Here is a 25,768-nt window from a genome sequence, read left to right as displayed (position 1 = left end):
ATTTATGGTAATCACGAAATCAAAGAACATTAGAGCTAATCTTGTAATAGACAATACAACGATTGAGCGTGTGTCCTGTTATAAATATCTAGGTGCTTGGATCACAGACGATACTGATCAAACAAAAGAGATTAGATGTAGAATAGAAATCGCTAGATCAGTCTTTAATAGAATGCGCAAACTCTTTTGCAATCGTGATATCAATATAAAGTTACGAATACGAATGCTGCGGTGTTATGTCTTTTCTACCCTGTTGTATGGAGTAGAGGCTTGGACACTAAAACAGTTGACCACAAAAAACATCGAAGCTTTCGAGATGTGGTGCTATAGGCGCATTCTCAGAATATCATGGATGGACCGCGTCACTAACACGCAAGTACTCCAAACTTTAGACAAAAGATGCGAAATTCTAAATGAGATAAAAACTAGAAAGATGGAATACTTGGGGCACATTGTGAGAGGTGAAAAGTACGAACTTTTAAGAAATATCATGCAGGGCAAAATTAAGGGCAAAAGAAGTGTGGTAAGAAGAAAAATATCGTGGCTTCGTAATCTACGTGAATGGTTCGGGTGTAGTTCGATTGAACTTTTTAGGCGCGCTGCTAACAAAGTCGTGGTGGCCATGATGATTTCCAATCTCCTCTAGGAGTGGCACGAGAAGAAGAAGATGTATCTTCTAAAAAGCAATCTGTGAAATATATCTGGAAGTAAGCTCCATTATTTTTGCTATATAAAAATTCAGTGGTGATTTTTATGGCTAATGTTTGTAATAATCGAGTGTTTAAATGGCCTGGAATAATTTTTTCCTAATTTTTCGTTTGCGGATATTTTACGGATTTTTTTTTTCGCGGACATGTGATTATATGTTATGATTATTGTTTATTTTATCTGTGTTAATTTTTTTGTATCAGTATACTAAAAACTTTAAAATGTTAGTGTACATTACTCAGCTTTAAGATGCTTTATGTATTGTTATTACGTTTGTGACAAACTGTACGAAAATAAGTAAAGTTCATGTAATCTTTCGGCTTAGGTCTAGGGTTAGGGTATTTAGGCCATGCAAGCGCTCCTAACATGACTTAGCGACCATATTCTTAGCCATGATCGACGACTTTACGTGCCCTTCCATGCACGGTGATGGTTCGCTTATATTTTAGAAGTAGAAAATTTCGTTTTCAGTAGCAAGAATCAAATTACAGCATATCTCAATATTAGTACTACTTCCGTTCATTAAAGTAATTCTTGAGAGCGTGCCTATAAACAAGTCTAAATTCGATCATAAATAAATATGGAATAGACTAATAAGAGATGAAAATTTTCTACTATGTTGCAGCCAAACACCGTGTACTTTACCTGTGAGAGACTTGCACAAACGCGTGCCGTTGAATTTCTATGATATGATTAGCATTGTCGCAGATCAGCCTAGCTATAGATGATTTTCGAATTTCTCGCAGCTGTGCACGGCTAAATCCAGTATAATAGTTTTCAAAAAAGAACCGATCCGCTACCCTAGTTCTATAAAATTGTTCAAACATGATGCATAAAAATGTGGGACCTGCTAAAGTTCCAGGGACTGTTCGCTCCAGAGAACCCCCCACAATAAGATCTATATCGTCGGGGTGGTCGTATAGAGAGATAAGTTTTTCTACATCCTGTAACAATAATTTTATGAAGGTAAATAAGTAGTTTTTACGCATTGAAAGTTCTTTAAAAGTTTGTAAATAATTTTGTTCCTAGCTAAGCACTTCCACCAATAAAAGCCATCTACATAGTTATGCTAAATTTGTACAAATGTATAACACGAATTATATAAAGAATATTATAAAAATGCAAGTAAATTAAAATTTTACCTCTATTTCCATAATATCTAACAGGTCATAAAAGTTGTGAATTCTTCCCAATCCACAATACACTCGCATGTCATTGTAAGATCCAAGACCATGTTCCCTTGATCGTTGGATATCAACTGCTCTTACATCAAGTCCCGGTTTTAAATACATGGGGAAGAAATAGTTCGTCATCTAAAAGAACAAAATAGATGTTTTTCAAAAATTAATAAATATGGTAGAAAATATACAAAAAAAAGCAGAGAATGTAATGGATTATGTCAAACAGATATGCAAAGTAAATGAATGTCCATGCAAATTAATTGTACGCAAGAAAAAATAAATGTCTCACATTAATCACAATCACTCCAAATTACCACAAAAACGCAAAAAAATAAATTTACCAAGTATGTGTAGACCGCAGAAAAAAATGTTTCAAATACGATATGCAGCTGAGATAATTTAAGACAAAAATGTTAATAAACATTTTTTATGTAGAATGAACCGTTTTCTTGAATAAAACAACGCTTAAAGCGACTGTCGATTTTGCATGTCAGTTACTTTAAATGAACTTTTTAAAATGAAAATCTTGCACTTAATCTACACCAGTGATTCCCAACCTGGGGGCGATCGCCCCCTGGGGGGCGATTTGAGATATTCAGGGGAGCGATATGGGAGGCGACAGAGAAAAGGGGGCGTTTAGCATCCGGAAAACGAGAAATGGGTAATTGAGAAAAATAAGAAAAGAGAAAAAAATATAATACTTTCGATCGGATATCCATAGGATAATAAAAAGTAAATATATGTATACCAATGCAGGTAATAATAACACAAACATCTCGTCTAGTCACAGAGCTTGTCGAACACGAGGCGTCACAATATTAGAATCATTATTAGTCACAATGTTAGAATTCGGACAGAGACGTCGACGCGTGGCAATATAATTATTTATTGAGAATTGCAAGATAGTGTTTTTATTCTTTGCCTTCTCAATAAGTTGTAATTAATTACTCTTTTGTTTTGCTCTCAAAATGTCAGCACCTAAAAAAAAGTACCGGCAGTACTCAACGGAGTATTTGAAATATGGATTCATTGAATTGCCAGGAAATAAGAATCTACCATTGTGTCTTATTTGTGCAAAATCTTTGTCAAACGAATCCATGAAGCCGCCTCGTCTTATGGATCACTTGAAGAGGATTCATCCAGAGAAGTCAGACAGACCCGTCCAATATTTTGCGGTGAGTAAAAGTCTTTTGTTTGTAGGATGTAATTTTTCCATGTACAGTTACAATCATTGAATAGTTAACAGACTTACGTATCTAGGAGCCTATTTTTTAAATTTTTACCCCGTTTAAACGCACCTTTTACGTCAAAAGTATTACAATGTAAAAATTAAAGTGTAAACTATTTAGTGATCGTAACTGTACCTAGGTATCAACATATTATAATTATTTTTACTTTCTATTACCAAAAGTCAGACTGAAAGAAAACCTTTTTTAAACTTTATTACCATTACTTATAATAATTAAAAAGAATGTGTATTTCTTTCGTTTACAGGAGCTCAAGGCAAAGTATAAAAGGCGAGTTACTGTTTGGTCATTGATTGTAAAAGCTACCAAGAAAAACGACAAGGGTTTACTTGCTTCATACAAGGTATCATTCTTAATAGCAAAAAGTGGCAAGCCGCACACAATTGGAGAAGAACTCATCCTCCCAGCTGTCAAAGAGATAGTTGATACTATGTTGGTACTTAGTCAGGCCAGCCAAGTAACAGATGCAGTTCCTCTCAGCAATAATACTGTCTCCAGAAGGATTGATGAAATAGGAGCGAATGTCGAAGATGTTCTCTGCAACAAATTGAAAAGCAAAGAGTTTACTGTGCAACATGACGAGAGTACCCTGAGTGACAGCATAGGAGAAATGGCCGAGGAAATGCTATTTGTTAGAAGTCTGATTACTGATACAAAAGGATCTTCCATATTTGAAGTCATTAAGAGATTTTTTGAGGAAAAAGAGATTCCCTTATTAAATATGATCGCTTGTGCTACTGACGATGCAGCAGCAATGACAGGACGCCATTGGGGATTTATTGCACATCTGAAACAAGCAGTACCTGGAATTTTGTGTGTTCACTGCGTCATTCACAGAGAGCATTTGGCTGACAAGAATTTGAGTGGGAGGTTGCACGATTCTCTTCGACTTGTCATAGATGCGGTAAATAAAATTAAAGCAAAACCAAAGAATGATCGAATATTTCGTACACTTTGTAAAGAAAATGATGAGATATTTAATACATTGCTACTACATACGGAAGTCCGCTGGCTTTCTAAAGGCAATTGCTTAAGGCGGTTCTTCAGTCTCATGGATACTGTTATTGAATTTCTTAATACTACTGACCCCTCACTGAGTACAGAACTACAAGAGAAGCGAAATGACATCGCTTACTTATCAGATATTTTTCAAAAATTAAAGGAAATGAACCTGCAACTACAGGGGAAGAACATAAATATGGCCAAAGCGGAGGGAGTCGTCGGAGCATTCATTGACAAACTATCTATTTTTGAAGAAAATATGCAGAGAAGAGAGAGAAGAAAATATGCACCAAATTCCCCAACTTGAAATCTTCTTGGGGTGATTCTGAGGATCTTCAAACATACTGCCTCCACCTTCAAACACTGAAAGAAGATCTGCATCCCGATTCCAAGATTTGGCTAGTCTGAAAGTGCCAACTTAGTTTATCAATCCTTTCAGCGTGGAAGTTTCAACGGTATGTTCTTCTCTTCAAGAAAACTTGATTGATTTGTGACATGATGTTGAAATTAAAAGTTTGTTTCGGGAGTGTGGGTATGAAAGATTTTGGCCGCGGATAAAAGAAGTGTTTCCAATCTTGTGGAATGCAATCAAATTATTATTATTGGCATTCCCCACAACATAATCTAGTGGAGAAAGGTTTTTGTTCTGTGTGTGTATTGAAAAACAGACAAAGAAATAGGCTCGACATAATAGAAAGAGGGGATTTGAGGTTGTTATTAACCAACATTGAGCCAGACATAAAGAAATTATATGAGAGACACCAGGCCCAAGGAAGTCATTAACAATTCTTTTACACACATATAACCATTTATCATTTTACGAAATGTAAAAATAAATAAATATGGATACTTACCTTTTGTATAGATTCATTATTTGTTTCAATTTAATTGGGTGGGGGGGGGGGCGATTGTAGTATTTATAACTGGTGAAACCTGTCTAAGGGGGCGATCATGGGAAAAAGGTTGGGAACCACTGATCTACACCACTTATATAATGATGCCGTCGTAATAGAGAGTACCGTATCTGCAAAATCTTAGTTTTGAGACAACATTAAAAACGTGTTTTTTTCTATATTGTCCTAGCTTATATTCTAACGACTTTTAAAATATGCTATATCTAGAAATTTTGGGATAAAAAACTGTTGCAAATAATTTTTAAACCATAAATTTTTTCCTAATGGTTTAAATTCCACTTAATGCGTTTAAAGTTACCATAGAATACTTTTTAAATTTGATAAGTTAAAAGAAAAAAACGTAACTGCAAAAAACAATACTTACAGTATTTCAAGCTAAAATAAACTATGTATTAAAAAACTATTTTTGGTTTAGAAATGTTGGTTATATGTAAATATTATCATTAAAATAAAACGTATTAGGCAATTTGGTTTTCAACAAAATATATTAAATTATAAAACACTTAACTTCTACATATTTTTAAATTAATATAACATACAGTATACAGTTTTACTAAAACAGCTTTATTCAAAAATTTGAATTAAATCATTGGATGTATCTGAAACTGGAATATTTTCCCAAAACTTCAGGCGGTCTTTTGGCATGACAGATGATAAATTTTTTAAATATTATCACGCTTTGAAGTGGGTATTCCCCGATTTGCTATTTGTTTTTCAGGCTCCAACATTTGATGCTTATTTTTGGCCAACGACATTTTCAAAAAATTTAACTACCTAATTTCGTCATCCAAAAAACTATCTTTGTATTCTAAATGAAGAAAGCCAAGGTTTGCAACAACTTCCAGAAGATCTGCTATATATACTCTAGGTTCTAATCTATTTAAAACTGTCTTTGAACAATGATCTTTCCAATTGTAAAAATCTGATTATGCCATAGATTTTTTTATGACTTTTCTGGAGTTGGTTTTTGAAACTGCAGATTCAAATTAATTTATATTTAAATGGGAATAAGCCACAATTAAAGGTTAAAATACGTTTATTGACGTTTCAATTTCCACTTCGGAAATCGTTCTCAAAATACAAATATTAGTGTTTGTATTTTGAGAACGATTTCCGAAGTGGAAATTGAAACGTCAATAAACGTATTTTAACCTTTAATTGTGGCTTATTCCCATTTAAATAAAAATTAATTTAAAATGCCACAAGAAAATAGCTTCAGAACAATATTAAAAATGCAGATTCAAAGTCTCGAAGGTCATAGGTTTTTTTTTTGTTTTTTTAAAGCGTTTTCAAATTGATGGTGGAAATTGTCAGCAGAAATGAAAGTGTAGCCAGGTTCAAAGTATTTTAAGGTTTTTTTTTTGGGTACTAACATGATCGGGATTTATTAAATAAACAAGAAATGAAAATAAAGCCCAGTTCTTGTTTTGGCCAGAAAAATTGTCGAGCCAAAGTACAAAGTGCTTTTGATCGCGATGGCAAAGAAAAAACTGAAAATAGGTACTAATAATTATCTCTTCCTTTTTACGTCCTGCGGTAGCTTCGTGCCATATAACTGCAAAAGGTTTTCCTTTAGTGTTTTATCCTATGGGTACAAAACTTTCGGTAAAAGCAATAATACGTTGTGTAAAGAGAACATTTTTGAACATCTCGAGGCGTGGCAACACAATTACTTTTTGTAAGTCTGCCGAAAAATAAATTGTTGAGGAATGGATGGATTTTTCAACATCATCTCTGTACCTCTGACGGGAAGTATTGGCACGTTTATTATGTTTGTCCCATTTCTAACAGTTTTCGCATTCTGGACAAATTTTCTTGTGAATGTGCATCATTATGTAGCTCAAAGCTTTCACATGTTTCACATCCTTCGTTACCGAGATGTGAAAACGAAATGATGTTTTCCTTAACTACAACATTTTTATAAAGTTCATATAAACAATTAACAGTGGGATTACTTTGCACAAAGTCAGAGTGCATGTCTTGTTATATCAGGCGGTAGATACAGTTTTGTTTGGGGCGTGTTCTCGCCTGTAGTGCGACACGCATGGATGATAATTTTAAATATGATTATATATGGATTTTCGATCAACTTTTTTGTGTTTCGAGTGTAAGCCTCGTTTGTCTTTTTCCACTGATATGGCCGTTGCATTGCACACTAATTTTATAATTGTGTTATTGTAACTATTATAACCTAGTGTTTACAAATAAATAGTCTTACATACTTGAAAAAATTCTCCTTTTGCATCTTTAAGGTAAAAGTTTATCGTCTTATTCCTTATAAAGTCTTCAGTTAATGTATTTGTGGTCCTTATTTTTACATTCGTTTTTTTGTAGTATGAAGAATCAATAGCCTTCTTGCTGTCCAATCCTGACTCCGAATTTCTTCGTTAATCAACTTTCGTCGATTTTCAGCTATTTTTGTGCTACACTTTCTTTTGCAAGACTCATTGCACGGGGGTCTAAGTTTATGGTTTTGTAAGTTCTATATTTTCTTGATTTTCTACATTATTTTCATTTTCATTGCCCGTATCTGTTTTCCGTTCATCTTCGTCATGTTCAGACAATGCGTCACCTGGCTCAGAAAAATCTTCAGCTGGTTTAGTAAATGCTTGGTCATCTTGGTTTTTATGCTTGGCTTTGATACTTTTGTCAGAAATAGGATCAAGGCCAAACAACATAGCTGTGGATTCTACTTCTGAATCTGAAAACAGTTCTATGGCTCGCAGTAAACTAGTATCCGTTAAGTCACATTTATCTTCAATAACTGTTTCAATAATTATTGGAATTAGGTTATCATCTGGTTCTTCGAGATTTGGCACGTTTACAGGAGGTGTCGAGATTGTAGTAATAGGTTTTTCTTCATTGTAGGATAGCGGCATTAAATTTTAAAATATTTGTTTTTCTTGTTCACTACTTTTAGAAGGCTCCGTCACAGATAATGCATCCTTAATATTTCCAATGTTCTGAAAACCTGAACTTTTGTGATTGATTATAAACATTACCCACAACTTCAACTTGATTTTCATTTGCGAGGCACAGTATCTTTCTAGCTCACTCCATTCTTAAACGAAGTTAGTAACTGAAAAAAAACTTTATACTTACTATTTTTTTTTTATAACTTGTTTTTGTAAAATAAGAAAGTCAAATTCCAGTTTACAGTATGTATAACAAAAGTTTAACGTCGCGTCAACAAAATACTGAAAAAGTTGCACAAACAACATAAAAAAACATAGATTAAAACAAGTGAACGTGATTTTAAAGGCACTGACAACGCGACGCACCTTACGGGACGGCTATCAAATAAATATTAAATTACTGAATTATTGCAACAATTACCGCAACAAAAGGCCTCAAACAGGGATGTGGTCTCTCACCTTCACTTTTTAACATATATGTAGATCAGGCTTTGAAAAGATGGTATAGAAAATGCGGAACAATGGGCATACCAGTACAAGAGAATATATTACATTCACTACTTTTCGCAGATGATCAAGTCATTTTTGCACAAGACAGGGAGGATATGTAATATATGATAAGGAAATTAAAGGAAGAATATGAACTTTGGGGACTCAAGATAAATATGTGCAAGACCGAGTACTTATGTATTGGACCCGAGGTTGCAGATTTGAACTTAAGTTTAGAAAAAGAGACTATTAAGAGTTGTAAGGCTTTTAAGTATTTAGGGTCAATAATTAGCCGAGATGGTACTTGTATGAAAGATATAGAAATAAAAATAGCACGGGGAAATCAAGCCACAAGAGCACTTCATGGAGCGATATGGAACAACACTTTAACCAAAGAAAACAAAAAGAGGATCTTTCAAAGCATAGTGATAAATATTACCCTATATGGAGCGGAAGTATGGCCAATGACAACAACAATACGAAATAAAATGAGAACAGTTGAACTGGACTTTATGAGAAGATGTCTACAAATCACAAGAGCTAATAGAATAAGAACGGAGGAAATATGGAACAGAATGGAAGTAAAATGCTCAATTACAAAAAAGTTGGAAAACAGAGCCCTGCAGTGGTACGAGCATATACAAAGAATGCCAGAGCATAGGTGGCCGAAAAGAATAATAAACTGGGACCCGTCGGGAAGAAGACGGAGAGGAAGACCTGCTACAGGATGGAAAACATACGTCGGAAATGCTATGATAGATAGAGACCTCAGAGAAGGTGACTGGGAGAATAGAGTGGTGTGGAGGACGAAAACGGCGAACTCATAATGGGAAAAGCCGAAGAAGAAGAAGAATTATTGTACTGTTACTGTAAATTGTAGATTAAAATGCCGTAACTACTTCGCGCGAATGCAGGTACTGTTCTTTAAGCTTGTAATGCGCTGTGAGTGAAGAGTGGTGAAAAATGGGAGAGACCTATGTCCAGCAGTGGACAGAAGAGGTTGCATGATTATGACGATGAACGCGCTGTAAGACTTTCTAAGCTACAAACGTCTCTAATAATGTATGACTTGTAAGATAGAAACTGGAAAGTTCTAGATAAGGCAATATAAACAAAATTTGCTTGATACGGTTGTCTAAGATATGAAATCGAAAAATAACGTCATATTGTGAAAAACGTATGTGCATTTTGATAAACTTGCGATGCAGCTGCGGTTTTTTAACATGCACCAGTCGATTCCGCATACCTGAAATACCCATAAAAGTGTGGCTCTTTCTTACGACGCAGAATGGTGTATAAATTTTTGAGAAAACTTTTATAATACCTTATAAATATTACATACACCTCTGTTCATGTACCTACAATATTATTTCTTATATAAAATAGTTAATGTTGTAATTTCTTTTGTAAAATACAAAAGACAAACGTGACACACAGACATTTAACTGACAAGCCACAAATTTGCTTCTTGGACTTCAGCTACAAATAAAGATAATGTTACTCACCTCGGGATCGCAATAAGCGTCAGGTGAAAGCGCCGGTTGCGTGACCATGCCGCGGATAATGGAGTCCAAGTAATCGCCTTTTTCCAACACACCGGGGCGATTTATGTGATCCCTCATCACAATTGATCTATAAGGACAGCCAGAAGCATCGACTAATCTGAAACATAAGTGTGGGTTTGAAGCAGCAAGTATCCTTAGAAGATGGATTGTTATAGGTAGAATCTACTGCGGAAAGATAAACAAACGGCTGAGGGTGTGTTTTAATAAATAATGAAAAGTTATATCTGCGTCGTTTATATGTATATATTAGTTTAAGTTTAAAAAACTTCTAAGCGTAAATATTTTTTTGAAGTTTGTTGGTAAACGCGTAATAGGAAAATTAGATCATTTCTACAGTAGAACGGCCGGAGTGGTCGTTTGACCATAACACGACATTTATTGATTTACATCTCTTTAATCATAATATATGACCACGCGCTGGAATTCATTAATTTTTACTATGTGTTTTTATGTATAACCCACCGGTGGGTCACCACGTCATGAATAATGGCTGAATAGAATAATGGCTCTTGGCCAAAAGAAAGCACATCGACAAATTGTTTAAGAAGCACCAACCCTGGGTTCGCCTGCAGCATACAAAGAAAATCACAGTCCGACTTCTGGATCTCTGGAAAATTTAAGTCTGTCTCCAGCATCCTCGAGAAATCTTAGCCCACCTGCAATATCCACAAATTTAAGACCAACTGCAGCATCACCGGAATATCTAAATCCGCCAGCAGCATCTCCGGAAAATCTACGTTCCTCTACTTCTGAAGGAAGATTTCAACATCTATTATCCTCAGAATCTGACAAGTTTAAGAATTCTGAAGAGTCCTATAGGCCTTCAGATGATCAGGATGTGATACAAAATGCTCTTTTTGATAATATCAGTTCTAACGATTACTCTAGTGACAACAGTTTGACAAGCGATGCAGGCGTACAAGAAACAGCAAATCCTGTCAAAAGGAGACCATTTACAGACTTACCTTTAAATTTTGAGTTCTTCGGACAAACCGGTTTGAAAGTTAACAATTTAGACATCTTAACCTTACGCTATCTACAAAAAGTTTATTACTAATCCAATAATTGACATCGTAGTAGAGGAAACTAACAGATACTCATATCAGATCATTCAATCGAAGCCACTGCGACCACGGTCTCTGTTGAAAACTTGGACAGATACTAACAGAGCAGAAATGAAAAAATTCTAGCTATATTGCTAATAATGAGGATTAATCAGGTACAAAAAATGCGCCTCTATTGGTCATATGATGAATTGTACGCTAATAAGCGAATAAAAGAAATCATGAATCGCAACAGATTCGACCAGCTATTGAAATGCTTACATTTTTGTAATAATAACGATCCACTAGCTGGCCAAGGCAGACTCTCGAAAATAAAAGATGTTGTAAATCTTATTTGTCAATAGTTTAAGGAGACACTTGTTCCCGATCAGAAAGTCGTGATTGATGAGAGCATGGTACCTTGGAGAGGCAGGTTGGTGTTCCGTCAATACTTTCCAGAAAAAACAAACAAATACGGAGTGAAACTCTATAAAATATGTACGACTAAAGGTTATACCTACGATTTGCGTATTTATGCAGGAAAAAATGATGCAGCAACGAACACGCAGGGGCATACATATAATAGGTATATGCATTGAGTTAATGCAAAATCTTAAATATTCGGGAAGAATTTTGTTTAGAGATAACTTCTATATAAGTGTCAAACTATGCGAGGACCTATTAACCGAAGGAACATATGTCTGTGGCACTTTACGGAGTAATAGGAAGGGGAATCCTAAAGATGTTTGCGCTAAAAAGCTGAAAAAGGGACATATTTACGGCGAGCAGAACGAAAATGGGGTTCGTGTCTTGAAATGGGTAGATAAGCGGCAAGTACTAATGATAAGTATTGTACCACATCACACTGATCAACAGATTCCGAGTGTACGTAAAATACATTAAGCCGTAAAATACCGTAAACTTATTTTTCGAACCCAAATTCTCGGCTTCTCACGCCGAATTTATATGTCAACTGCTCACACTTCGCTCGCACCTTTGGTTGTCTGTCTGTTTATCTTAGCGTAATTTTATTTTAATGCTGGTTACTCTTGAACCATTAATTCGACAAATTTGTGTGTTTATATACAACTCTCTTACCTACTACGCTTAGAGTTGTACATACTGTGAAATGGAGTGGCAAATGCAAAGATAATGTGATTTCTGGATTTATATCAGATGCAGCCTTGCATTGTATTCATACAAGTATTGGTAAACTGCATTTACATAAGTAAAAAATAAGTTGCACCTACCATCAATACGTCCACGTCCATTTTGGTTCTGCCAAAGAAGTATTAAGCAAATATTTGGCATGTTTGGCCCGCCTCCACAAGTTTGGAGTAGCGTATTTGTTATTCACTGACGAATAACAAATATTTGGGCGAATACAGCGAAGACGCATAACAAATAACCCATAGCGAAGTGTGGTGCCGCTATTAAATTAGAATGTCTGTTTGATAGACTGATAACTGTTGCTAACATGTCATTATATCTATTTAGGTTTTTAAAGTCTGATACTGTTTTATTCTCAAAGAATATTAAATTTTTCTAAATGTATATTTCTTTGTTTCTTTTTGGACTCTAGTGTATTTGTTGCTAGCGCATAGAACATCTTATTTGTTAGATCCCCAGTGACAATTTATGCGATCAGTAAACTGGTCTTAGCTGTCTTTTCCATCATAGTCTGAGCTGCATTTATTAATATAAGATCCATTTTAATACATATTGCCTTGTTACATATTAAAACTCATCTTTTGAACTTCTTACAGTTATCTATTGTCGTTAAATTGACTTTTCGTCATCAATGTTTTAACTTTTTAAAGGATATGTTCTTCCTTACACGAAAGGTATCTTCAGTTCTCAAAAAGCTGTACAACGTTTGTCTCTAATTACAAATCTCTTTAAAACATCTTGTTTTATAACTTATAGTTTATGCGTTTCCTTAGATTATATCGATATAATGACTTTTATTGTCTTCCCTAAATTGATATATTATATACCTAATATACATATTATTGTCTTGCTATGTATTACATTTTTAAACAAATAAGTTATATTTGGTAGAAATAATATGTATATTTTTAAACTTAAAACAAAAGAATCAAACAAGACAAAAAAAATAGAAGTCAATAATAATACTTACGACAACAATCCTGGTACCAATGAATGGAAGTGTCTAAAGGCTGCTTGAGAATGCTCATTAAATACATGTGGTCTCATACTTGCATTATAATCATTAATAAAATCATCGGTGTAATATAAAATCCCACTTTCCAGAAGATTGTATTCTCCCATATAATATGGAAGAAGTTCATAATAGGCGATGTGTTGATACTCAGCTATAACTATCGTCCGCGCGATTCTAAATATTTCTTCGTCAGACCAATGGGGATTTAGGTGACTTAAACGTCTTGCTACACGATTATGTTCTCGAGCCCATAAAAGATGCGTAATGCATAGAGGCGGGTTTTGGTCCACTCTTGGATCACCTTTAAATTAAATTTTTAGTTATAATGTACATGTTTAATAAAATTAATTTATTGGAACTAACGAATTATCTAATGTAATAAAAGTATCAAAAGTAATAAACGTATGTCTCAAAAATATTGATAACTGTAGGGTAACATTTATCAAGCAAAATAATTTTAACCTTTATGTTGTCGCGAAAAAGCTGACAAAAGTTGATAATAAAAAGCTTTTCGTTCACAATACTTAACGAAGACCACGTTGCTCCAGTCAAGGATCTTTATTGGGGTGGGTAAGGATATATATAGTAAAAAGTGTAGATCAAAATAGATAGATCAACGATGGAAATTTATGAAGCAATAAGCTTTAATCTAAAACTAATGAAGGAACTCAAAAATAAATAAACTAAACTAACATTTCTTTCAAAAACATCACAAAAACACACGTCAGAAAACATATCAGCGAACTATCTACAAAAAACTATTAAAATTGACATATTTAACCATAAGTTGTAAAAAAAGGCTATATACTCTTAGAAGACTTCTTAGAAGAAGATACTACTTCTTAGAAGAATTATTATATTAGCTTCTACAATAATATTTAAATAAGTTATATTGTCTCTACTAAAAAAATAAAATAATACGTCACAATATAAAATTATGTTTATTAAACTTTCAATTAAACATGCATGAAAAAATTAAACAATAAACATTGTTTATTCATACTCAAAATATTTTATTAACAAATTTGTATTAATAAAAAACATAACGACACATATTGTCATCTAAGTAAGAACCTTATACTTTAAATTTATTGCAATCTTTTATATAATTTAAATAATAAACTCATTAAGGAAATTAATTATCAAAACTATATATCACAACAAAAAAATTAAAATCAAATGAATATTTAATTGCAATCTGAACAAAAATCATTCCCCATCGTTCAGTTGTACTTAAATCAACGTTACAAAATTATAATGTTACATTTATACTTTGTCCCAAAGTGACTAGTCTGTGCAGGGTAAGATATGCAATGCTAACCTTATGGGAATTTCGCCAAGACGTTGCCAGTTTTATGCAGTGAGCGACGGCGTTCTCTATTGTCTATCTTTCAAAATAAACGGAATAAACCACGAGTTCTCAACAAGTCCTCACGTACAATTTTATGTAATTTACAAATATCTTTTGCTAATAATTTTACATAATACTATACATTATTTGTTTCTAATAGTAACTTATCAACTTTTATCTTTTATTAGTAGCAGTAGTATAATAAAATGTACATTAAATAAACATTTGTTTCAAAGTTTAAAATAATTCCGGTAATTTCTACTAACTGCCAAATTACAAATGTTATTTATGTCTATGCAGTGCTAATTAATGCAATAATGTGTAAGGAATTTGTAATATTGGTTGATATCAACTGCAAATACTTTCTTCTAAGTTATTTAGTAATTAAGAAGCAATTATAGTAATTTTTGTACAGAATATGTTTAAAAGCTTGATACATCCACGGCCTTAATTAGTCTTTATTTGTTATTTTGAGCGCGTAAACATATTCAAGTTACGATTATTTGTACCATCTTAGATGTACTGTTACTGTTTTGTTATTGTTATTATTTGTTGGTGGTTGCTGTTGTGATTTGCTGTTGGCAATTATTGTTATTTTCTGTTGTTGCCAATTGTTATATTTGACGCCGAATTTTTACCGCAAAATGGAGGAAATTGTTCAATGGAAACGTGGAAAAGCTCTAAAACTTTTAGAGAACCAGATACTAATGAATATTATTAATTATCATCTTAATCAGGATAACAACGATTCTGTATCAAATGTAATTAGGAAAGTGTCAGAAATTAGTGGTGTTTGCGAAAAGATTCTGTTTTGCATATGGCAGGAATATTCATCACCTGCTGGATTACAATCTCCAAAGAGCAGGCCCAAGAAGCGAAAGGTTGATAATTTTCGTGACAACAAGTACGATGAAGGTGTCAGGGGCCAAATTCGTAGAATAGTTCATCAATTTTTTGGTGACAACATACCACTAACAATAAACATCATATTATGTTGTAAATGTCGAAAAAACTTTGCCCAACTTTTCACGGGCCACGCTACATCGCTTGATGAGTGATATGGATTTTGTGTTTATAAAACGTGGCAGAAATTCAATTTTGATTGAAAAACCAGAAATCATCTCCTGGCGTCAGCGCTATTTACATACCACATAGTGTATTTGGATGAATCATGGGTAAATATTGGGCACAGTGTGAAAAAAGAATGGGTTGATAAAACAATTACATCTCATCGCGATTGTTTTGTTCGTGGTCTGACAATAAGATTAAAAGCTCCAACAGCTCGTGGTGCACAGTTCGTTTTATTGCATGCAGGATCTACCAGTGGATTTGTTGATGGAGCAGAGCTCACGTTTTTGGCAAAGAAAAATACTCAGGACTACCACCACAAAATGGATGGACCGAACTTCGAAGATTGGTTCGAAAATAACTTAATTCTAAATTTGCCAGAAAAAACTGTTGTGGTAATGGACAATGCATCCTATCAGAGCAGAAAGTCAAAACAAATTCCCAACAGTTCAACACTAAAAAAAGATATTTAAGAGTGGCTTCTGTCAAAGGACCTATTTTTTTAAGAAGACTAACTAAAATGCGAGTTACTTGATGTAGTCTAGGCCTTCAAAGCAAAATATGACAGGTACATAATAGAAGATATTACCAAAAAGCACAATGTAAAAATTCTGAGGCTCCAACCCTATCACTATAAACTCAATCCCATGGAAATGGTTCGGAGTGAAGTGAAACGGTATATAGCTAGACGCAACGCGAATTTTAAAGAAGTTGAAATGCGAAATTTAATTACAGCACCGTACCAGGTCATTACGCCAGAGAAATGGAAAAACTACGTAAACCACGTAATAGCAACAGAAAAAAAAATGTGGGACATTGACAATTTGTTGGATGATATCGAACCAATTATTATAAATATAAATAACGGAGAAAGTGATGACAGTGACGATAATATTGATGATGATGATAGTGAAGCAGAAACTAAATGTGACAGCGATTGACAGAAAAAGGAACTAAATATAATGGTGTACAATTACGATTACTTACACACGAAATTAAATACAATGACTTCTTTTATTTTCAACTTATTTATTAGTTTTATTTTTGGATATTTCTACGTTTTGTTACTGCCAAAATATACAATGCGGTTTTTAAAAGTCCTTCCCCACTTAACTTTTGAACGGAACAATACATAAATAAAATGTTTCTTTATATTTTAGTTTTATTTTATTCGATTTTGTTTAAATCTATAAACAAATGGTTTGTGTCGCTAGCACATACTGTAGAATTAAGAACAAACTGCTTGTGTGACATAAATAAAGAGCATTTCTTAATTTGTATTTTATTTTAATTTAACCCAAGTATGTTGTAGCAAATATTATTTATGTTTGAAAACCACTGACAGAAGGAAGCCAGGCAGGGTCGTTAGTGGGCATTAGTACTTAATCTACCCTCAACACAAAAGATGGATTAGGCTAAGTAGTAAGAAGTGACGTTTATTTTAATACAAGTTTGCAAAGAAGTATGGCATCGATGTTGTGCATTTACCCTGTACAGACTAGTCACTTTGAGACGATCTATAGTAACATACTAAAAAAAAAAATAAAAATAATCTCTCAACAAAAAATGATAAAAGTTACTGTCCCTAACATGAAAAAAAAATTGTCATAAAATATTTCATTCATAATAGTTTGTTGACCTTTGAAGATAGAGCCATAGGCCAGGAGAAAAACAAGTAGTTCTCTAGATGTTGAATTACGAAATCATCTATTAACCAAGCATCTGTACGCCGTAGCACTTTTTTTTGTAGAATGAACCGTTCTCTCAGAAATAACGCTTGAAGTGTGACCGGAGATTTTGAATGTCAAGTACGTGCGTGAAATCTATTTTTTAAATATCTTTGTATCAACTTGATACAAATTCGATATCTTTTGATCAGAGTATCCTATAGAAAACAATTAAAATGCGTTTTAAAGAGTGCAGTATTTTGCCGCAAATACAGTCAGTTTCCATAAAGCTGTTAAATTAATTAACGGTGCGCGATTTTTGCCATTTTTGTTTTTGTATAGTGTGAAATTTCGATTTCGAGTTTTGGTAACAAATATGAGGCATTTAAAATATGCCTAATAAACGCCTAATGTAAAATTTCACATTAAAATGCACATAAAACATTTAAAACCCCTTTTTTTAATTGCAGAAGAACGTATTCCAAAACTACAAAACTTTGGCTGCAAATTCCTCCTAATGCCATTTTCCTGGCAGCATTTCTCGTGTCATGAGATTGTTTGTGATGTGAAAGTTTAAATTCAGCATTTTTTAGACATACTTCAAAATGCTTTATATTTTTTTACAAAATTCGAAATCCAAATTTCATGTTGTAGGTTTTGAAGATTAATCTCTATCAATAAAAATTATTTAGCGATCGATCAATACAACTGATAAAGTTTACGGATCTTAAAAGAATCATAAGAATGGCAAAAATTTTAATTTTTGTTGAGTAACGTTGGACACAGCCTCGTTAGGAGATCTATTCGGCCTAATATTCAACACTTCAAAATAAAAAAAATTGTGGTAAACCAGAGTCTAAATCAACTAGTGCAAATAAATATATACAGTGCAGAGATAACCAAAGTCCCTAATTTAAAATACCGGGATATCTAGATCAGTAAAGATCTAGTTTCGGACTAAAAATCCGAGCCTGGATTAAAATGGTCGCCTTATGCGATAGGTCATTCGAGCTACAGTTAAGATAAAATTTAATGAAGTGCTACATATATTCTACACTCTTATATGGAGTTGAACCCTGGACGTTAAAAGTTGCCAGTGTGAACAGACAGTATATAGAAGAATGTCACGAATACCGTGGATTTCTCATACCACCAACTTGAAAGTTCTTCACTAAATGAGCAGGGAAAGTGAGCTTATTTAATTCATAAAAAAACAAAAAGCTGGATATTATGGATATTTGATGAGAAATAACAGATACGATCTTCTACATCCCGTAACCGAAGGTAAGATTAAGAGCAAACGTGTACTAGGACTAGGACAGTGCTCCTGGCTTCAACATAAAAGATAAGGCAATAAAATGGCCGCTACTAACTGCTAAAGTTTTAAATTCCCTATTGAGGACCCTGTATATTGTGTTGATTAAAATTACTTAATTCATACAACATACCAATTAGCCTCAAAAGAAAAGTATGTGATCAATGCGTGACCATGATTGACAATGACCAAGACTACGGCTTTGAAATTAAAAGTGGCATAGAAACGAATGGAACGGTCTATGCTGTGAGTGACGTTGCGGGATCGAAAAAGAAACGAAGATCTAAGGAATCTGAGGATCTGAAACGAAGAATGGAGGAGTTTAAGGGAGGCCTATGTCCAGCAGTAGACATGATAAATGGAGGCTGGATGATGATAATAATGAAATCTAACAGTAAAACAAAAGGCTAATAAGTACTTACTTATTTTTTATTGATTTTAAATTAGCCTACCTGTATGATAACATAATTCATTTTCATTGAGCAAAGGACAAAACATATCACGTTCTGTGGACTCTGGAAACCATTCACGCTGATTTCGTGTTTCTAGTCTAAGTAATCCTCCTTCGAGTGTCCTTAGTTTCATACAAATATCCTCGGTATTTCCATAAATGAGGGATAGATCTAAATAAGCGGTAACGCCTGATAACTAAAAATTAAAATATAAGATTTTGCTCACATGTAACAAATAATAAATAATTAAATAAATTTTTTTACTCAATTGACAATAAAGAATAATTCTGTAACTGAGGTGAGTAAGCACGTAAGTCCGAATATTTTTTTGATGTGTCGGGGATTTGTAATACCATTATTCTCTCTAAGCACTTTAGTCTATTATGCAATTTTATATATATGCTATTGCGAAGTGTGCATAATAACCATACTGAGAGAATACCGACTTGAGTTTGTAAATAAAAACTTAAGTCGACTTATGTGAAGAGAGCTAGTTGTTGCTTGTCGTCCCGTAGGTGACTTATGTTACTAGGCGCATATGAAATGTTGCATGCAGAAAATAATTTAACATAACAAACAGTTTAGTTTGGTTTGATTTCGCGACTAACACGTATCCAAAAGTTTGTTGTTTAAAGTATCTGTTTATTTTTATATTTGTGTTTATTTAAATTGGAAAATTATGAGTGGGTTTTCAAGTACATGAGAAAAAATTCAAAGATGCTTTGAAAAAAAGAGAAAAATAAGAATTGAATGGTTCTAGTAAGAGAAATTCTTGTGGCCTTATTATTTCTGAGAAGAAAGGTTTTTCAGTTTATTATATTTAGAAAGATAGATTGGTTAAAATTTTGATGTTATTTTAGATGATAGTGGTGATTAGATTAGGCTAGAGACCAATAGTGGTTTAACTGAGATGATTTTGAATGAAGTGTAGAATATACCCCAGATTTATATGAGAGGCACTTTGTACCAGAGCCTGGGTATAATGGTCCCTTTTGTATTTTTGCCAATAATATTCGTTATTTTTTGTCAGTGGAATAGACAGGTTTATTTGGATTTTATTCGATCTACCATATCCACCCTGCCATTTATGGAATTCTAAAATGTTATATTACCGGCTTTGTAAGCTTCTTGGTTCATCTCATCTATTTGAGAGCGTTAAAACATTTTATTTTATTTATATAGTTGTTTCAAACCGAACATGCTACTGCAAAAAGATTGACTTTTCAGTTGAAGAAATTTAGGTCGTATTACTCGCTTATTCTTGCAAATTGTGCCAACCCTAGTCAGTTTATGATTCATGAGCAAGTCGTTAACAAGTGGCATTAAGATAAAGTAATTTTTCATTATCAAGTTCCTTTCAGAATTATCAACGCGAACATCACATGCATAACTACACTGGAAACATCATTTGGCAATTGATATGAAACTTCTGGATGAATTCCAGCACAAATTTCCGTATTGTGCATATAAAATGACCTGGCGTCAGCTAATCTATATATTTTTATGCCATATTTGGCACGCTTATTAGCAATGTATTGCCTAAAACGGCACCTTCCACGAAAACTATTAAGCGTCTCATCTATCGTTACATACTCTCCAACGTTATAATTTGAAGAGCATGCCTTTTCAAATTATAAAATATTTTGCGAATTGGAGCTAAATTATCATTTTTTGACTCTTTATTTTCTGCTAATTATGTCGTTGAATCTTAAAACCCTAAGAATAACATGAAGTCTTCGCTCTGAGATTACATCTGTAAAGTATTCTGGTGCCGTACCATCGATGATCCACAATTCCGAAGTGTTCAATTGCTGTCCTTTTTTTGACTCTTGCGATATATAAAAGTCCCAAAATCAAACGGTGGGTACTCTCTAGGTTGCGAATAAGATTCTCTCAGTTGCTCTAATTTTTGATTCGTAAAATTAACATTTTGTTCCACGACTACGTCAGGAAAAAATAATTTTCAGGAATCTAAAATGATTGCAGCTGTTTTGACAACAGCTTTTACACCAGGCAGTTGAGTAATAAGGTTATGGGTACGTGTTTTTTGTTTAGAAGTTAGGTTTGTGCTTCAGCCACTCTGTCGAATATTTTTCTATGACAATAGGTTCCCTTTTTGATCGCTGTTAAGCCACAGGTTGGCTAAAAGTCACGTCAGTGTCACTTAGGTCAGATTGTTCTGTATCAGTATTATGCAAGCTATGGTTGAAAGGAATATCACTTTTTCTTCTTCGCGTGCCATATTGGAATTATCCGACGTTGGCGATCACCATTGAGAAGGCTTCTCGATCTTCTGAAATATGGAATAATAATTGTCCTGCATTTGATATTTGAGTCCATTCACGAATGTTTTTTAACCAAGAAACTTGTTTTCTTCCTACATCTCCACGGCCCTCTTTCTTACCTTTAATGATCAGTTGTAACATTTTATATCGACTTCCCCTTACTATATGTCCGAGATAAGATATTTTTCAATGTTTAACAGTCTTTAGCAGTTCTCTATCTTTGTTGATGCTTCCTAGAACTTCTTCATTAGTTTTGCCTGCTGTCCAAGGTATCTTTAGCATTCGTTTATGAACCCACATTTCCAATGCTTTAATTTTGTTCATGATTGATACTTTTAGCGTCTACACTTCTGCACTATACAAAAGTACGGACCAAACATAGCACTTAGCCATTCTTTGTCTTAGTTCTAAACTGAGATGATTATTGCAAAGAAGTGACTTCATTTTTATCAAAGTAGTTTTAGTCATTGCTATTCTACGTTTTATTTCTATTTCTGGATCTAGTTATTCCATTATCACAGTTCCCTAATATGTCATTTTGTGAACTTTCTCAACTTGGACTACTTTTAATTGAAGCTTTGCATCGGGATGTGGGTCACGACTAAACACTAAAAATTTGGTTTTGATTAAGTTTATTTAAATGCCCATTTACTCTCTTACCTCTTGATACGATCAAGCAGAATTTGAAAACTTTTAATATTATCTGACAGAATTACTGTATCGTCTGCATATATAATTACATTAAGTAGTTCCTCGTTGATTTTTATTCCATATGGTTGTCTCTCAAGTGCCTTTTTAAATAACTGGTCCGAGTAAACATTGAACAATGCTGGCGACAAAATGCAACCTTGTCTGACTCCTTGTTGTATGGAGACTTCATCGTTGTAGTTATCTCCAAATTTTACGATAGCAGTACGATAGAATATCCTTGTAATCTATTCCGATATTTTTCAGTATTTGCATTAATTTTACATGCTGTACTTTATCGAATGCCTTTTCGAAGTCCACGAAACATGCAAATACATCTTTTCTTTGGTCACGGCATTTTTTTAATAGGATGTTATGCGCAAAAAGTGTCTCCCTGGTTCCCATAGCATTTCTAAAACCAAATTGGGTATCTTCGAGATCTTCTTCGCATTTGTGTCTAATTCTGTTGTGAAGTATTCTTAGGAAAATTTTAAGAGTGTGTTTCATTAGGATAATTAATCGATATTCTGAGTATTTTCTCGCATTATGTTTTTTTAGGTATTGTGACAAAGATGGATTTGAGCCGATCTATGGGAATCACTCCGGTGTTATATGAATCAGTTATTTATGAAACATATTAAGTCACCCATTTTCAGAAATTGATATTTTGACAGAAAACCAATGTTTACACATAGGCGCATCATTTGCGATGAAACATATTAAGTACTATTACAGATCTCTCACTAATAGACCGTATTTCATTCAGTTTATTTATGAAACATATTAAGTCGCCGACTTAATATGTTTCACAAATAAATGTTCATCTATCAATTTGACAGAATACATACAACCCCTAACCTAAGTTTTGTTTGTTTATCATATGTCTTTGCTAAAGCATTATTGTTGCTTTACATTTGTATTTTAGTAAAAAAAATGCAGATGGAGCAGAGTATGTTAATTACAAAGGCAATATAGTACATGCAAGAAAAACCGGAAAACCGTGCAAGAAATAGTTGTAGCTGCAAGATGAAATGCTGGAATAAAATTACTGAAGAACAGCGTCAGGACATTTTGAAGAAAATATATTCCTTCAAGACCAAAAATGAACAAGATATTTACCTACAGAGTCTAATCGAGGCCATACCTATAAAAAATCGAAAACTATAAAAAAAGCACATAAATTTTTTTTGGCAATAGTTTCTTGTTATTTTTTTAAGTTTAATAGCTTATTTTTATGTTTTAGATAAAAAATATATATCAACAACTATGTTTATTTATGAATCATACTAAGTCATAGCATTTAATTGAAAAATTATTCTTAAACTAAGCTTAAAAATTTTGTAATTTTACCCTTGTCATGTTTCATTTAAATTCTATTGTCAGTATTTTATATATTTAAAATAATTTATAACATCTAATCTCCTGGAAATGGTTTTTTGTTTCTCCTATAAAATTTAAGTTTTATGACTTACTGTATTTCATAAATAACTGATTCATATATTGAAATAAAAAGTCTTACTACTACTTTTATGTTATTCTCCTCTATTAGTTTCAGCAACTCACTTGGTCTATCATCTGGACCACACGCTTTTCTAATTTTAGCATTATTTATAGCGTGTTCTACCTCGCATTTCATAATTTCTGGGCCGTTAGTACAGGTTTGGTAGAATTCGGCAATATTATTCCTGTCATCTTGAAACAACTCTGATATATACAGCTGCCATTTTTTTATTTAGTGGTCATTTACAATAATTTTGTTATTACTGTCAACGAGTACAGAGGAAACTCGTTTTTTTAAATTATTTTACTCATTTTTTTTGTAGAAAGAAATATCACTAAGAACTTGATTAGAATCATCAGGTTGTTGCTGTGTTGCTGTGTAGTTCTTTATATCATTGCATCAGTTTTTCTCCCATGTTTTTAGCCATTTTCAAATGATTTATAATTCGAGAAATTAAATATGTACTGAGTACAGTAACACGCAAAATTAGGTGGCTAAAGTTATCAATGTCACTTAAATAAGAACACACGGCAAAACAAATTTTTAAACCTAACTGGTCGCGTCGTTAGATTTAGAAGAGATTTGTGCAGGTTATCGGTCGCATGTTAGGTTCAAACTAACAACTATCCACCACGTCTCGCTCGGTTTGACAAATTACATGCCTGACTCTCCTGCGCTTACGTAGTAGCCCCATCAGTCACTTATGCTGGAAGAAGAATTTAATACCAACATATCAACTTTTATGAAAAAAAAAACTAAAAATCGGGTTAATGGTATTGGTGCCTCGAGAGCTCCCATTCGTGAGGAAAATGACAGATAAGAAGAATATCATAGCATGAAATAAGTGAAAGTAATTCAGTATATAAGAAACTCTAAATTTCAGATAAAAATTTTTACCTGAGCCGTATCGGATAAATACATTGAACATCCAAGTTGCCGGTTTGTCACAGTTCGAAGAACCGACATACATGAAGCGTTGAGGTCTGAGTAATGATAATCGTCATCAGGTATTGTTATACTAATACAATCATCCGGAGGTTCATCCCAATGTCCAAGCCACGTATTGCAACATGATAAGGGATCGCCAGCTACAATAATATGGTAATTTCTAGTTTTAAACTGTTAAAATCTCAACGTTCTATTTACTTACTTAAAAAATTTTGACCCATATCGTGAGCGACTATTTGTCCATATTGTGCTGCATATGCAGTTAGTTCTGGATCTGGATAAGTTTCGTCTGAAAATATAACTGTAGATACGCATCGAGCATTTGGTAGAGGGTCGCCATTACCACAGTGGGCAATACTGTTATCTAAAATAAGACTATTATCAAAATGTAGTTAACAGGTATTTCGTAGTTATCTATTAAAATCAGTAAATATATGGAACAAAGGTATATTTGTAACAATAAACTTTCCACATTGTTGCTGTGATGATATGTAATCCGGATAATTTAAAGAAGGATTTTAACTTATTCATTCATGATACCCATCATCTTTCAACACATTTCTCATTATTTTTACCTTCATCTTATACCTTACTTTTATTTACAGCGTGTATTTTAGAAACTTATATTTTTTAACCCGACAGTAGTTGCACCTATTTTTAAAACAGCAATAGTGGATGTGAATTGATATTCTGCAGTTCTGAATTCAAACTATTACTTGCAAAATGCGATTATTTTTTAATATTATTTATTTATATACGGCATCCATTTACTTACAATTTTTACAAGTTACATCTTAAAAACAATAAATTATTAAAATACCAAGCACCTCAGAATAATACAAACATAAAAGAATAATACAGATGTACAACAAACTTATTGTAAGATACTTTTTAGTTGTTTTTTAAACAAACTAACAACAAACTTGGAGTCAAAAGTATCCATTTGTCTTGGTAGGCTATTAGCACTCAGGACCAATCGTGTAGTTGGTTCATTGATACCATAATTAGTGTGGTGAAATGGCACTGAAACGATTTCTGATTGTCTGTTGCTTCTACTAGGAACTTTAAGACTAACAAGCGATAAGACTTGAACTACGGGCGCCCAACCATGAATCTCAAATACGGGCGCGGTGTACTCTATACACCAGTTACAAATAGCTACAGAAACAAAATTTCTTTAATGATTAGAACTATATTAAATTGCACAACTGGTGTTTAATCAATAATTAGTAATCATATAATAAA

At 33.4% G+C, this 25,768-nt stretch overlaps 1 protein-coding gene across 1 annotated transcript in view; it reads right to left on the bottom strand.

The window, feature by feature from the left end:
- Positions 1–25,768, bottom strand: part of LOC140438445 (peroxidase-like) — a 45,121-nt gene that overhangs the window by 9,263 nt on the left and 10,090 nt on the right. Inside the window, exons 2-8 of the mRNA XM_072528127.1 lie at positions 24,726–24,887; positions 24,473–24,663; positions 19,103–19,298; positions 13,205–13,550; positions 9,962–10,118; positions 1,851–2,021; positions 1,354–1,652 (exon numbers count right to left, since the gene is read on the bottom strand). Coding sequence (XP_072384228.1) covers positions 1,354–1,652; positions 1,851–2,021; positions 9,962–10,118; positions 13,205–13,550; positions 19,103–19,298; positions 24,473–24,663; positions 24,726–24,887 — 1,522 coding nt within the window. The remainder of the gene's footprint in view (positions 1–1,353; positions 1,653–1,850; positions 2,022–9,961; positions 10,119–13,204; positions 13,551–19,102; positions 19,299–24,472; positions 24,664–24,725; positions 24,888–25,768) is intronic.

This window comes from Diabrotica undecimpunctata, chromosome 1 (assembly GCF_040954645.1).
Source record: "Diabrotica undecimpunctata isolate CICGRU chromosome 1, icDiaUnde3, whole genome shotgun sequence".
Taxonomy (NCBI): Eukaryota; Metazoa; Arthropoda; class Insecta; order Coleoptera; family Chrysomelidae; genus Diabrotica; species Diabrotica undecimpunctata.
This window is presented reverse-complemented; position numbering and strand designations above follow the sequence as displayed.